Consider the following 15,000-nt stretch of genomic DNA (forward strand, 5'->3'; position numbering starts at 1 on the left):
ACTACCATGCTTCCCAGCTACCACGCTTCCCAGCTACCATGCTACCACACTACCATGCTTCCCAGCTACCACACTACCATGCTTCCCAGCTACCACACTACCACGCGTCCCAGCTACCACACTACCACGCGTCCCAGCTACCACACTACCACGCAACCACGGTACCGCGCTACCACGCACACCTTTTTATATCAGCCCAGGCTCAGAACAATCACCAGTGTTTATAAATACATGCATTCTGTCTGCATCTATAACTGCTTTTAGCAATGGGCTGAGTCATTCAGAGAGAGCACATTCACAATGGAAAATAGATGTACATATTTGACCTCTGTAGCTTCAACTGCAGTGCTTTGATATGCAGCCCACACTGGTACAGTGATAGAAAGCAACAGTACAGGACAGGCCAAACGAAAATAACAACCCATCGATTTCCATACGGCCCGGCCTCTGTGGAAAAAGAGGGCATTGGATTAAGATTTATTCCATAATATGTTTAAAAGGGGACTTGGCGGTTCAAAACCATCCAGGAATTCAATTGTATCTGTGCCTGTTTGATTTATGGTTCTGCTTTAGCAGGCTGATGATTATAAATAAAAAAAAAGAGAGCCCAGATTGCTGTGCAGTCTTTCCTCCACTGCAGCACAGGAATGGAGGGGATAGGAGCTGAGATAAAGGCACAGGGGAGTGTCCACTATGGGAACTGTTAGTGGAAAACAGCTTGGATATTAACTGCCCTCTAAGGAACCTTAACAATGCAGGGCTAATGCTGGTGCAACACACGGTGTAATATGTGTGTGTATATGTGTGTGTGTTCTATCGTTTCAATTGGGTATTCACCCAGTTGTGTTGGTGGTAGGCTATAGCCCTATAGAGGACTGTGGTGAAAACCTGCTGTGTCTCCTATTATATACCGTAGTCATGATTGCTTCGCTATATGAATAGGATTTTGCATGAATATTAATCTCATATTAATAGGATTTCCGCCAAAAGAAAGAGGTGAGTCGGATTTGGCAGACATATACAGTAGTTTCACCGTCAATGTTATATTCGTATAGGTCCGTTTATAGCCCTTGGTTCTTAAATCCGGATGATTGTCGTGTTTGGAAAACCCGAGGTGGGATTTAAAAGCGTGTGCGCAAATTGAGCCCAGTCAGTCAGAACCGATATTAGCGAATGTAAAGCAAGGGGGGCTAGCAGGGACATAATAATGACATACTGAATCAGTAAACTGTTGATTACAAATGCAAAGTATAGTGTATGAACTAACACGCAAAATCAAAGGTCAAACGTGTTTTATTTATTCTTGTACAATACATTATTACCAGTTTGGGAAGATATGCGCTTTGAGCAGAGTTCAGGCTGCTGCAGCTGCACGTCGTCTGAGGTGAACGAGATGACGCGGGGGGAAAGGAGGAGGAGGAGGGTACCGAGTACAGTTCGCACACAGCTCCCATTCGTTTACAGACAGCTTAACTGACCAATGGCGTACTTATATATATATATATTTTTTTAGATAGAAGGAATCCTCTCTGATTACGGATAATATCTTAAAATGATCGGATGATACTCGTTTCCGTAAAAATCTCAGTACCCGGCACACCCCATATAAACTAACTAACCAATCCCTTTGAGGAGAGAGAGAGAGAGAGAGAGAGAGAGAGAGAGAGAGATGTGTGCGAGAGATGTGTGCGTGTTATAGTTGTGGCTTTCCTTTTGTTTGAGGAATACTGGCATGTAAATTGAACCCCCAAACATACTGCATTTTCGATTCACTGCATGTTGTGTCTTTGATCTAAGCTAGAACTCAGCATGCCAGAAATGAAAGAAAGAAGTTAATGCAGTGTGGTGGAAAAGCAAAGCGTTTAACAGCTTCATTCTTTTGGGAATAACGATTATTGGATCACAGTCTCTCTTTCCCTTCCCAAGCTAGGAGCATGCCAGCACGGTCTTCTGAGGCCTCTGCATTAGCCTGCCTCTACCTACTATCAGCCTTCTGAGGCCTCTCCATTAGCCAGCCTCTTCTGACTATCAGCCTTCTGAGTCCTCTGCGTTAGCCAGCCTCTTCCGACTATCAGCCTTCTGAGGCCTCTGCATTAGCCAGCCTCTTCCGACTATCAGCCTTCTGAGGCCTCTGCGTTAGCCAGCCTCTTCCGACTGTCAGCCTTCTGAGGCCTCTGCATTAGCCAGCCTCTTCTGACTATCAGCCTTCTGAGGCCTCTGCGTTAGCCAGCCTCTTCCGACTATCAGCCTTCTGAGGCCTCTGCATTAGCCAGCCTCTTCCGACTATCAGCCTTCTGAGTCCTCTGCGTTAGCCAGCCTCTTCCGACTATCAGCCTTCTGAGTCCTCTGCGTTAGCCAGCCTCTTCTGACTATCAGCCTTCTGAGGCCTCTGCATTAGCCAGCCTCTTCTGACTATCAGCCTTCTGAGGCCTCTGCATTAGCCAGCCTCTTCCGACTATCAGCCTTCTGAGGCCTCTGCGTTAGCCAGCCTCTTCCGACTATCAGCCTTCTGAGGCCTCTGCATTAGCCAGCCTCTACCTACTATCAGCCTTCTGAGGCCTCTGCATTAGCCAGCCACATCCTAACATAACACTCTCTACCACAGCCAGATACATACTGGAGGAATACTCAACACTGTATCTTATGCCGGAGTTTAGTCTAGTGGTTAGGGCTACCGGCAATGCACTACATGTTACCCCTACACACTGAGGATCGAACCCTGCATTTGTACTGCTCCTACTGCTGTGTCCCTAGTCTGTCTCGATAAAGCATACAAATAGGAAACTGTTTCAAAAGAAAGAATACTATATATCCGTGAAGCCTAGTGATGATATATTCATACCCAAAACCTTGAGAAAATGTAATTTGAAGCTGTGTCTCATAGACATAAAGTTGTCATGCTGTCAGAACAGTGGGGTTCAACCCCTCACAGTGTGATTTATTATTCAATCCAAAAAATATGTTTTAAGTTAGATATTTTGAGTTGTCAGTAGCTGAAGAAGTCAGGAAATTCAATTGAGCACCATACCTCTAGCGCCGTGGACCTTTAACTAGTTTGTGCAGCTGACGGGCAACAGCGCAACAGTGTAATAAAAGCATATTTTAATAGTAGCCTACCTGTACATTTGACAGTGCATTCGGTCCAATGGATTAGCATTGAACATTTTACCATTGACATAACATGGGAAGGCAAAATATGGACTTCATAGAAAACCACATTCAAACTTCTAGACATTTATGTTACTACCACATGACCTCTCGTTGTAAACAAAGTTGTATTTTTTCATTTCTTGTCTCACTAAACATTTGCTATAAAAAATGCTACATTTTCACACAATCTGACACACAAAAAACGGCTGAAAAGTGGCCTGTATTTAGTCTGTCACCACTTAGTAGTAGATGTACCAAACCACTTAAAAATATTCAGCAACGGCGAAGAAATTATGATAGGCAAACCAGCCTTTTTCAATGCAATGTCCAAGGTACTCTATAATCTAAGACGTGCCTGCTGTAAAATCTCTTTGTACACACACTTTTAATGTCAGAGCCATCTCTTATGCAGAATTGAATCTCTCTGTGGGATGGCTGCTTTAGTTGACAGCTAGAGCCTGAAGTACTGTTTATTTCACATTGTCTCTAAACTGTCAGAACACAGACTTTGACAGAGAAGATTGTCTTGATTTGGTACATTTATCTCCAAACATTCTCTCTCCCTCCATGTACGCATCTCCTCCCTCTGTTCCTCAACAAGAGCGAGAGAGAGTGAGAGAGAGAGAGAGTGAGAGTGATCGCTCAATGTGCTAAAGATTATGCTTAATTACGGACAACATAACACGGACACGACTTTTTCTCCCGGCCCGTTCTCTGTATTTATGTCTGAAATAGAAACAGACATGACCAAAGCCACCGGTACACTCATTAGCACCAGCCCTCCCTGGTGAGAACCATCTCCATTCAGACTGTGAGGAATTAGACGGTCGCCGGTCTCCTTTGATTACTACAGTGTCTGTCTCAGAGCTGCGAAGGCAAGTAAACACGGACAGAGGATGCGGGAAATGATTGGGCGGGAATTAAATAAAATGTTCTACCCAAAATGAGGGCATGGGGGAATTAGCGAGTGGAAGATGGATGGCTCCTCCTCAGCGTTACTTTCTCTTTTCATCAAACACAATGACCTGAGATGCCTTTTGAAAAGTTTCCTCCATCCTGAGGAGACGCTCAGTGTGAATCATGTTTCATTTCAATGGTGAGAATGGAACAAGAAAAGCATCTTGTTTTTGTCGTATTCATATTTGATCAAAGAAAAAAACACTATTCAAGGGTGTTTTTGTATTATCTCATTTTTCATAAATACAGGCTACTGTAGATGGATATTAAATGGGGTGATGCTTAAAAGGATCTGTCTTGCAGTAGTTTAAAATAATGTTTGGCTGCTAGCTACATTGTTTTTACATTTTAATATAAATTGTGAAAACAACAGCAACAACAGATGAAACTAAGGAGATCCCAAAGAGGTTTTGGTGCATATCTATGCAAAGTGTCTTGTGCATTAGTCAGCCGTTAAAGTTATCTCAATTGATTTACGCAATTAATCACATCCCCTTCACCATATGAACTATACTGTATATCACACACCTGATCACCCCACTGCACATGCACACATTCACACACACGCATTGGCACACAGCATTTTGCCCTCTAATGCCCTCTCTCTTTCCCTCTCTTACTCTCTCTGTCACTCCTACCCCCCCCCCCCCCCCCCTCAGCTTGTAGCGGCACTGATATTTATCTCATCCCAAGTTTCTTGGAGGGGTCATTAAACCAAGCTTTGAGCTGAGAAGTCAAGCAGTAGATCATATCACAGGTTCCATCTGCTGCCCTGCTTAATCTGGGGCATATGGACCCAAATACATATGGCTGTCGCATATGTTTCACTGCTAATCGCCAGAACTGTGAAGAGAATGCAGTTAAAATGAATTGATATGTAAAAGAGAGAGAGAGAGAGAGAGAGAGAGAGAGGGGAAGAGTGAGAGGGAGAGATCGTAGAGAGAGAAAGGTAGACGGGGGAAGAGGGAGAGTAAGAGGAACAGAGAGATTTTTGTTGCTGCCAAAAATCAGATAATCTCTCTCAGTTCTCTTGGCATGGTTATTATCACATTTGCTGCAGGTCTGTTGACTTATCATTCAATTTGTGTGTGTGTGTGTGTGTGTGTGTGTGTGTGTGTATGCACACACACACACACACACACACACACACACACACACACACACACACAAATATACTGTGTGTTGTGCAAACGTCTGAGAAGACTAGCTCAGCTGATTTAGCATAGACCAGCACACATCAGCATGGAGCCCTGTGCCCCAGAAACGTGCTTATCTTTCTGACATTGAGGAATTGTGAGGGTTTTGTTTTCTGCCAAGTGAAGTCTGCTGAAGCTAGTCACAAATTATCTATCGGATATCTGATAGGAACAAAATGCTGGGTGAATTATGGGAACATAAAGAACTAAAAGGATGATGCTGACATACAGTATTTCTGCATTTCTGCCGTAGTCGATCAGTGAGTGTCCAACTCCAGACCTGGAGAGCTGCTGGGAGCTTTTTTGTTCCATCCTAGCACTGACACATCTTGCTCAATTAACTGTGATCCAGATTGACAGGATTCAATTATTTTTTTTAAACCAATGTGGTAGTGTTGGGCTGGAACAAAAGCATGGACACCTTTGACTGAGGAACCTTTTTATACAACAGATTGACACAGATTGATTAGCACATTAGGGTCTAATTTCCCAGACACAGATTGCAGTAAGCACAGTATCCTATACTAAATAGCGTCTTTGATGGAGATTTTCTATTGAAAGTGTGATTTAGTTCAGGACTAGGCTTAATCTGTGTCCAGGAAAGCACCCCTAGAAGTATGTGTGTATATGAAAATGAAATCACTAAAATGTAATCACTAAGGCAACATCTGTGTTTTTTTTCACATTCCCCACTGTGCTCATATGTTGCATGAATAGCATTAATCCTGAGCGATATCAAAAAGCTGTACATGCTTTTAAAAGTAGCTTAGTTCAGCCGTTTTTTATATCCGTCTGAGGCACATTGCATTTATGTACCAAATAAAGCTTGATTGGTTGATTGATTGATTTTACTATGCATGCGTGCGACTTTGGACACGGTCCAAACTCTTCGGTTCGGAGAAGGTCTCAGAGGGATCCTATAGTAATAGTATGCTGAACAGCAGCAATGAAAGGTGTTACAGAGGAGACATTCACAGGCAGGCAGAACCCAGCTGATCGCCTCTCACAGAACTGGGTCTAAGTAATAGGTCAGTTTAAGGGACCCAAGGAGCTATTCAGAGCTAAATCATTGAGAGGAACACTCAAGGGGTTGTGGAGTGGAGAAGGCGTAGAGCGAAAATTGACCTGGCCTCGCTGTCTGTCCCCAATAGAAGTCTTTTCTTTGATATAACCAATCATGGTTCACATTGCATTTCACAAACACATACTGTGCATTTGCATTAATTTCAACTAGTCGTTGTCTGATCAGTGGCAGGTGGTAGACTTGGCGGTGGTGTCCAATTCCATGTCTTTTACCCTGTCTTGTTGTTAATGAAGAGTGCTATAATTACCTGGGTTCTGTGCTAACCCGCATTTGGCTTGTATCCAACAGATAGATCTGTTCGTCCTCTCATAACAGGAGAACGAGGCCAAGGCTAAAGCATAGGGTCCATTCTCTACAATGAACTACAATGAAGACATTGAGATTGTTGTTGACATGGATCCAAGTGAAGAGGGCTGTAGCTAATGGAACATTGAATAGCACTGCCTTTTCCAGGAAGCCAAACACTGCAGATAAGCACAAATTGGATGGAGGGTAGCTTTCTTAATTTAGCCCTCCCTCCCTTTTGTCTATCTCTTTTCTTTCATCTTGATATCTCTGTCTCATTCAAGCTGAGACAAAGATACACACACACTGGCACGCACGCACACACACGCACGCACGCACGCACGCACACACTTAAGTGCAAAATACACCTACAAAGCAAAAAGTCACACACCTACACAGTCACACAAGCACGATGTGTGTATACGCGAACACCCCCCCCACACACAAACTGTAAGCGAGACCGTGCTACCATTCTCATACTGAGTGATTTCATGTGGAGACTTAATGTGGCTCATTATCTTCCCTACTCTACCTTGAGATTTGTTGATGCAAAACCAGACACAATGCAATTTGCATACATTTGTTCCCTTCCCCTTGAAGAGCAGTAATTAGAAAGTGCTTAGATGCTTTTCAAAAGGCTGAGAGAGAGAGAGCGATTCACCTGTCACAGAAACACGAGAGAGAGAGAGAGAGTATCCCTATCCTGTTCGTGTGTCCATGTATTTTTCTCAGTGTAATGAGGAAGGTGGGGACCAAATCCTGTCTTTCCCAATTGAATTACCAGACATCAAAGTCTCCTCTAAAGTGATGTAGTCCCTCAGAAATCCTCTTATGATGTGTGAGGACCCAACCTGTTGAAAGAGATTTACAAACCTGTTTCGCTAAGAATGTGTCAAAATCCAAATTGTCCCTCTATCCACTGCACAGTATGTGTGGATACCTATTGTACATATTCACGCAAGCCTAGTGACAATTGTATTATTATAACACCCTCCCATTGCCCCTACTAACCCCTTGAATTGCTACAATTGTTTTTTAAGCAAGCATGCATTTCTAAGACAGCTTTGTGAACTGGACTGTAAGCTGTCTCGCTGGAAATCCAAATGACAACTGTTCAGGCCTGCATGGGGATTATTTCAGACAATGAATATATGAATCAAAGAGTTCTAGCCGCAGGATGTCTATACAGTATCTTTCAAATGCCCCTGACCAAGGCGAATGGCAACTTCACAACAGTATAAAACACAATACGCAACAGCCATTCCATTGTTAGAATGAACAGCCTGGGAAAGAAGAATATTGGGTAACGAATGGATTATAGCGCATTACAATGGTACAGTAGCACAATGCTTTACTCACTTTGGTGATATTTTAATACTTCTCTCAATCAAGTGCCCTCGCCTTGACCCAGGGTGATTACTAGGGCGCTGGCTTCCCCACTACAGATATTGCGCAACAAATTATGCAATTGAACGCAAGCCAGACCTCATTTGTTTTGACACAGCATTTCACAGCAAATTCTATGAGAATTTTCACTGCCATGATTGTGATTCAATTACAGATGTGGCTTTTTGCTTGATTGCTGTATGTAGTTCTTGCCCGCCCCATGGCGTAGAGAGGGGTGGGTCTGATGCTGATCACTTACTACTTAGCCAACACAATCACGACTCGCGCACATAGCCCTCGGCCACGGCTGGCATTTGCCTTGATTAGATAACATGGTGTCTTCATTTAGATGTGATATCGCGGGAGATGATTTTTCTGGCACTTTGCTTCTTGGGGGCAGAGCTAATTGATTGTCATTTCATAATAGCAGTTCTTGGGTTGATTTTAGTAGAACGTGACAGAGATACAGCAACCATTTCGATTTGGATCTGGTACCAGTTTCCTTAAAGCACACAGAGGCATGAAAATGACTGTCAACATTGTCAGAGGTTACTGTGGACGTTTACATTGCGATGTTTTGTCAGATGTGAACTTCATTTGATGTCAGTGAACGTTGTTAGGACTTATAGCTCACCATGCAATAGTTTGTGGTGGTATATTTAACAACAGGACATGTGTCAGAGCCACTATACACTATAGAAGTGAAGGCATCGATTGTTGATTTGACGTCATTACCTGAGATACTTGCTATTGTGAAAATGAAACGGACCTTTTCCCTCGCTTTCACTTTGCTGTATACCGCAGTATGTTGCGACTCTTTATTGCTAGCGGTTGACCTCTTCCTGTCATAGCGTACACAACAGTTTTGATGATAGCTATGGTGAACGTACTGTATTTGAATACTGTGTTTAGACATGAGTTTGGGTCGAAGTGTTGTGTTGTCCGAATAAACGACACATTTCTAGAGCAGCAAACAGTGTGAACATCTCTCTCATTCTCTACTGTTGTCACTTAGATCAAGTTACCTAGGCTCCCCCAACCCCCCCCCCCCCCCCCCCCCCCCCCCCCCCCCCCCCCCCCCCCCCCCCCCCCCCCCCCCTTAAACATTTCCTGTTTTCCTTTGTAGGGAGTTTGCGCGTTGGAAGGTAAGGAACACAGCCATCGAGAGGAGGGACCTGATCCGGAACCCCGTCCACACTCATGCCGGACTTCCAGCGCAGCATCCGGTTGCTAGGGCGACGACCCTCCACCCAGCAGTTCATCGACACCATCATCAAGAAAGTATGGAACCCCACATCCTCATCTCTGCTACACTGGGAGGTAAGATAGTACACACATGTACACACACACACACACGCACATGCACGCACACACACACACACACACACACACGCACGCACACACACGCACGCACGCACGCACACACACGCACGCACACACGATATCGTAGTCATGGTCAAACAAACCCCATTACACAAACTGGTGATGGCCTATAACAAGTGATTACCACTAAATTGAAAAAGATTGTGGATACCACTCCCTTGGGGTGGGAAATTGATGAGAAATAAATTCAATATTGATGGGAAGTCCATGGTTATTATGGTTAAATTAACTTATATCTGGATGGTCATATGAAGATGGACAGACCCTCAAGAAGTGATGCTGGTTCCACCCAATGCTTTGTCCGGCTAGTACAACCTTCCAGTTGATTCCATCTCATTCAGAATTGGTATATCAACCTATACCTCCTAGGCCCTGGAGCTCATGCATTTCACAGGCACACACTATTAAAACAGCTTCTCTTCTCTGGACTATAGATCTAGTATTTCATTCGAATGTCAAGCAGTCTGCTTCAATAATTCAGTTAAGGCTAGGAGGGGGATTTCAGAGGTGGTGGTTTAGAGTTGCAATATCGTATATGCAGGCCTGCAAGGTGAATCACCCTAACGCTGGGTATATAATATTGTGGTGAAATATGATATGAGGGTGAAATATAAATAAGTAACAACCAACCCCTTCCAGGATGATTCAGTGCTGAGGTGATTAAGGGCAGATGATATATGAGACAATAGTGACTCACAGATTTGATTACAGTTTCACCGGGTCTCTTTCATTATTTACTTTTCTCTTGCTCTTCTCTCTCTCTTCTCTCATCCCCCCCCCACACACACACACACCCACACACACTCCCTCCCTCCCTCCCTCCTGCTTGGTAAGTGTCACCAGATCATCTTTAACCTTGAAGGCATTCCGCTAGAGTGATTGCCCCAAAGTCTCTCATCTCAATCTGTGGGTTCCCCATAAAAGAACACCATTATATGAACCGATACAGCCTGAGAGCAACCAGGGAGTGGAGTGAGAGCTGGCCTGAAGGCTGCTGCTGCTATTACATCTGCAGTGATAAAAGAAGCAAAGAAAAGATGATGCTGTCTTTACCAGCCTCCAGTTTAGGAGGAAAAAGGAGTCGCTGTGTATTGGAAGAAATGGCTTTCTCTCATGTGTGGTGCACTATTGAGGAGGGTGGTGGTGGTGGTGGTGTGTGTGTGTGTGTGTGTGTGTGTGCGCACGTGTTAGTGTCACATTTCTTCCATCCTAACACTCCAGGATTCTTGTAACACATGGGATATCTGCATGGGCTCAGAAGGTGTGTGTGTCTGTCTGTGTGTGTGTGTGTGTGTGTGTGTTTGTGTGAGTGTGTGTGTGTCCGCACTAATGCAATATTCGCACCTCATGCCTCAATTTTCAAAAACACATATGCACATAATAAATCCCTGGAAAAGTTGCTTAAGGGTAGGATGTGGTGAACCATACTTGAGGAAAAATTGCATTTCAATTGCTTTATTGCCAGACAAAGATGCTACCCAGAAAATAGAAAGAATATGTAGCACTTGTTACAGTTTTGGAGATGCTTTTGATGTTACCGATGATAAAGTAAACAGAGTGACAATCACACCATTCTAGATTTAGCATCGGGGATTGGGTTTCTTTGAAATTCTCTCTCCGTCTGCCTTCATGTGCTTATGAGAAGCTACTGTACGCACATGTATTTTTCCTCTGCATGCGCTCTGGTCATAAGTCTTCAGCAGCTTTTGAGCTGTTCACCCTCCATGGTGTGAAGTGTAATGTCTGCTGTAAGCTAACCCTCACTGGTACTATTAAACACCACTATGGACAGGATCACACCCCAAGCCTGCCTATTGCTCTAAGCCACAGTATGCACTCAAAGCCGCAGACAGCAGACAGCAGACAGTGCTAATGATTTACAGGTGAATCGATACCTCAGCCTCGTGTATTGCTTTTATATATCCATCAGCTTGTATTATTTCATTACACTGGCCAATAAAACCATGCCCCCTGCATGGCAATAATGTATATCCATAAAAATCAGAATGACATCATTTGACCAAAGACAGAGAGAGAGACAGAGTGTTTGAACGCTGAAGGCCCGGCCGACATATTAATCAATGCTGTCTTTTATTGAAGCGGAGCGCCAAAGAGCTGCCCAGTAAAAAATGTAAGACAATGTATTTATTATGAAAAGTCACCCACAAAGATAAATTAAGTCACTCTCTGGTACAAGCCTACTGGGCTTGGTCTTGCTGGCAGGGCAGAATGCACAAGGTCTTGGAATGCATGTATGTATACTTGGCCTTGTTCAAAGTAAGGCACAGAAGGTCAAAGCTTGTGAGAAAGGGTTAATGTAGCATCATTATCCTTGTGCTGCAGGTCGAGCGTGTGTGTGTGTGTGTGTGTGTGTGTGTCTGTCTGTGTGTATGTGTGTGTGTGTGTGTGTTTGTGTGTGTATATGTGTCCCTCCCACGATGCTGGTCCAACCAAGCATGAGACATTGGGCCTGCCTGCCACCCACGGTCAGAAGAGCCGCACGTTAAGTGATCAATCCCAGTGCATCGCCTGGGGCAGAATAACCAATCATGATGCAGGGGGTCCTGAACATATGTGACAAGTTCTTGAATGAGTTCCAGACATCATGGTTTGCCATTTGAATGGCAAGCTCTGGTAAGGAGGGGGCGGTGTGTGTGTGTGTGTGTGTGTGTGTATGTGTGTGTGTGTGTGTCTGTTGTGCGTTACTTGCGTGCATGCATGTGTGTGTGTCCGTGCGTGTGGTGAAATGAGCTGTTTATCAACCTTTACAGTGTCAACAAAACAAGCGTTAGCATGCGTACAGTAAATCACCCCCATCGTTTGCTCAGGTTTACTGGTTCCTGCTGGCGTATTTACTTGTACCTCGTGGTGGGGATGCTTGCTGAAAGGTCACCCCCTCGGTTTGAAAGCAATCCACTCACTTTAGACCTTAACTCCCTCAACCTTTTCAAACACATATGGGGTATTAAGGAAAAAAAACTGCTTTTTTGGGATCTGACATTTTGATTTAGAAACAGCAGTCACAGTCATGGAATGGAAACATCATCAATTCAGCATAATAAGGTGAGAAATACAAGCAAGGCCTCACTGTCTCCTGACGGACTGAAACAGCAGGTATGCACACAGTACATGATTGACTAGCGATCCTGAACATTTTTATTAGCTTGCTTGGGGAAAACAAGGAAATACAGGAATTGAATGCGAAACAAACAATGCAAACCAAACAAAGACTCTAATCAGCGAGCCCTGTTGACGCAGAGGCCATACGTCTTCCCTCGGCTTCAGGTGAGTAGCAGCGGAGGCTGGTGGAGGTAGAAATTGGAGGACGGGCTTATTTGTAATGCATTGCAGCTTCACTGGTTCTCATTCCATTATTTTCTCTATCTCTCTCTCTCTCTCTCTCTCTCTCTCTCTCTCTCTCTCTCTCTCTCTCTCTCTCTGGGATTCTCACCCCGCCAGGCAAAATCAATCAAGCAGAGCAAAGCATTTGACATGATTTAAAATACTATCTTAACCTAGGTCTGACATGTACAACTCATGCTTCCCCCAAACACAACCTTTGGTCTCATTTAAACTTATTGTGGTTGGTGAGGTGTATTCCTCTTCTCCCTGTTACGTTGGTGAGGAGGTATTGACCAAGTCCAGTACATGGCCATAAATACAAACAGCATGCTATCTTCTTACTGTCTCATGTCTCCAGAAAATGACGGTGAAAATGACTCTAGTTTATGTTTACATTCTGCGGTTCGTGACAAGTTCCTCTCATCCCCACAGGTGAGGAGGCATTGACCATGTACATGGCCAAGGGGAAGCTGGACAGGAAGCTGATCAACGCCACCCAGAATGTGGAGGCCCTCCATCAGCTGGCCTCCTCCTACTTCATTGACCGGGACGGCACCATGAGGAAACTGCACGAGATCCAGATATCCACCAACGCCATCAAGGTAGGCATACACACATGCACATGCATATGGAAACACAACACGCACGCGCGCACGCACGCACATACACACACACAATTTCCAGACATCAACAAACTACATCGATATTCCTACCTTCGCCATCCTACCATCAGCCCTGTACACACTTCCACACACACACACACACACACACACACACACACACACACACACACACACACCTGAAACACCGACCCCCCATGCCCCTCTCAGTGAAGCGTCTTCCCGGCTTTTTGTTGTTCTAAGTGACAGGTGGATGAAGAGGTTCTGGCAGACAGGACACCGGGTAGCAGGAAGTCAAACATGACCAAATTAAACAGAATTGACAGCGGCTGCTGAGTCAGGGTTTCGGTAAAGAGACGAGGGGGTGGAGATGAGAAGAAAAAGCACACACAGCACATTCTGCTGTGGATAAGTAGAGCCACTGGAGCCATATTGTGTTCCACAGTGGAGGCTGATGGCGGCAGAAATTGGAGGACGGGCTCATTGTAATGCATGGAACGGACTGAGAATTGGGATCAAGCACACGTGTTTGATACCACTCCTCAGTCCATTCCATGCTTTCCAGTGAGCCTGTCCTCCATCCTCCGCCGTTGTTACGGCCAGAGAGGGCTGTCATGACTCTGACTGACACGCAGTCACAGTCCTCTGTCTGAGTGGTAGCCATGTTGAATAGGTGGACAAAAAGAAAAAGAAAAATGTAGTAGTAGTAGTAATAATGCTCTTTAAGCCTGCTGCTCACTCGTATAAAGGTTGTATACAATAACAATACTTACAGGTTTTGCCAGAGAAATACTATAATCCAAATCAGTTCTTTCCAGACTCGAACCTGCTCATCTTCTCACTATAAATAGGAGGTCATGGCAGTGTGTGTGTGTGTGTGTGTGTGTGTGTGTGTGTGTGTGTGTGTGTGTGTGTGTGTGTGTGTGTGTGTGTGCGTTCTCATAGCAGACACACACACAGACAGACAGACAGCGATCTGTACGTGCAGAGGAAGCTGAGTCAGCCGCAGAGCGTAGATCTATAGACAGAGAGAACAAGGCCCTGCACTTCCAATATTGATTTAATATGGCTGTGAGTCTGACTTCAGAGTGAGAGACTGCAGTCTGTGGAGGAAACAAAAAACACACACACACACACACACACACACACACACGCAAATACATCAATAGAGCCGAAGCTAAGACGTTTCCTGTCTGCAAGGAAGCACATTAATGGTCCAATACTGCTGTAATGGAGTTTTTGTTCTGTTGTTTTGTTTTGTTTAAGTGAAACATTTTGACAGTATTTTATGCCACCTCCTTTTATGACTTTCTATGTGAACATATACAAACACATATACAAATACTTTTTCTCACTTTCTTTTGATCAAACACACACAGACACACACACACACACACACACACACACACACACACACACACACACACACCCTGTTTGTGTTGTCGGATGGCTCGAGTAAGCTTTAATCTTTCTTAGCTGTTCTCCCTCTCTCTCCCTCTCTCTCCCTCTCTCTCCCCTGATACCTTTTCTACCTTCAGGGGGTCGTGTCCCAGACAACTAAATAGGTGTGTGTGTGTGTGTGTGTGTGTGTAAGAGA

At 44.4% G+C, this 15,000-nt stretch overlaps 1 protein-coding gene across 1 annotated transcript in view; it reads left to right on the forward strand.

Moving 5' to 3' along the window:
• Positions 1 to 15,000, forward strand: part of brinp1 (bone morphogenetic protein/retinoic acid inducible neural-specific 1) — a gene marked incomplete at both ends in the record, with an annotated part of 59,397 nt that overhangs the window by 12,064 nt on the left and 32,333 nt on the right. Inside the window, 4 exon segments of the mRNA XM_083669821.1 lie at positions 9,185 to 9,251; positions 9,253 to 9,348; positions 9,351 to 9,378; positions 13,216 to 13,385. Of these exon segments, the coding sequence (XP_083525947.1) occupies positions 9,185 to 9,251; positions 9,253 to 9,348; positions 9,351 to 9,378; positions 13,216 to 13,385 (361 nt within the window).

This window comes from Argentina silus, assembly GCF_951799395.1.
Source record: "Argentina silus genome assembly, chromosome: 5".
NCBI classification, from domain to species: Eukaryota; Metazoa; Chordata; class Actinopteri; order Argentiniformes; family Argentinidae; genus Argentina; species Argentina silus.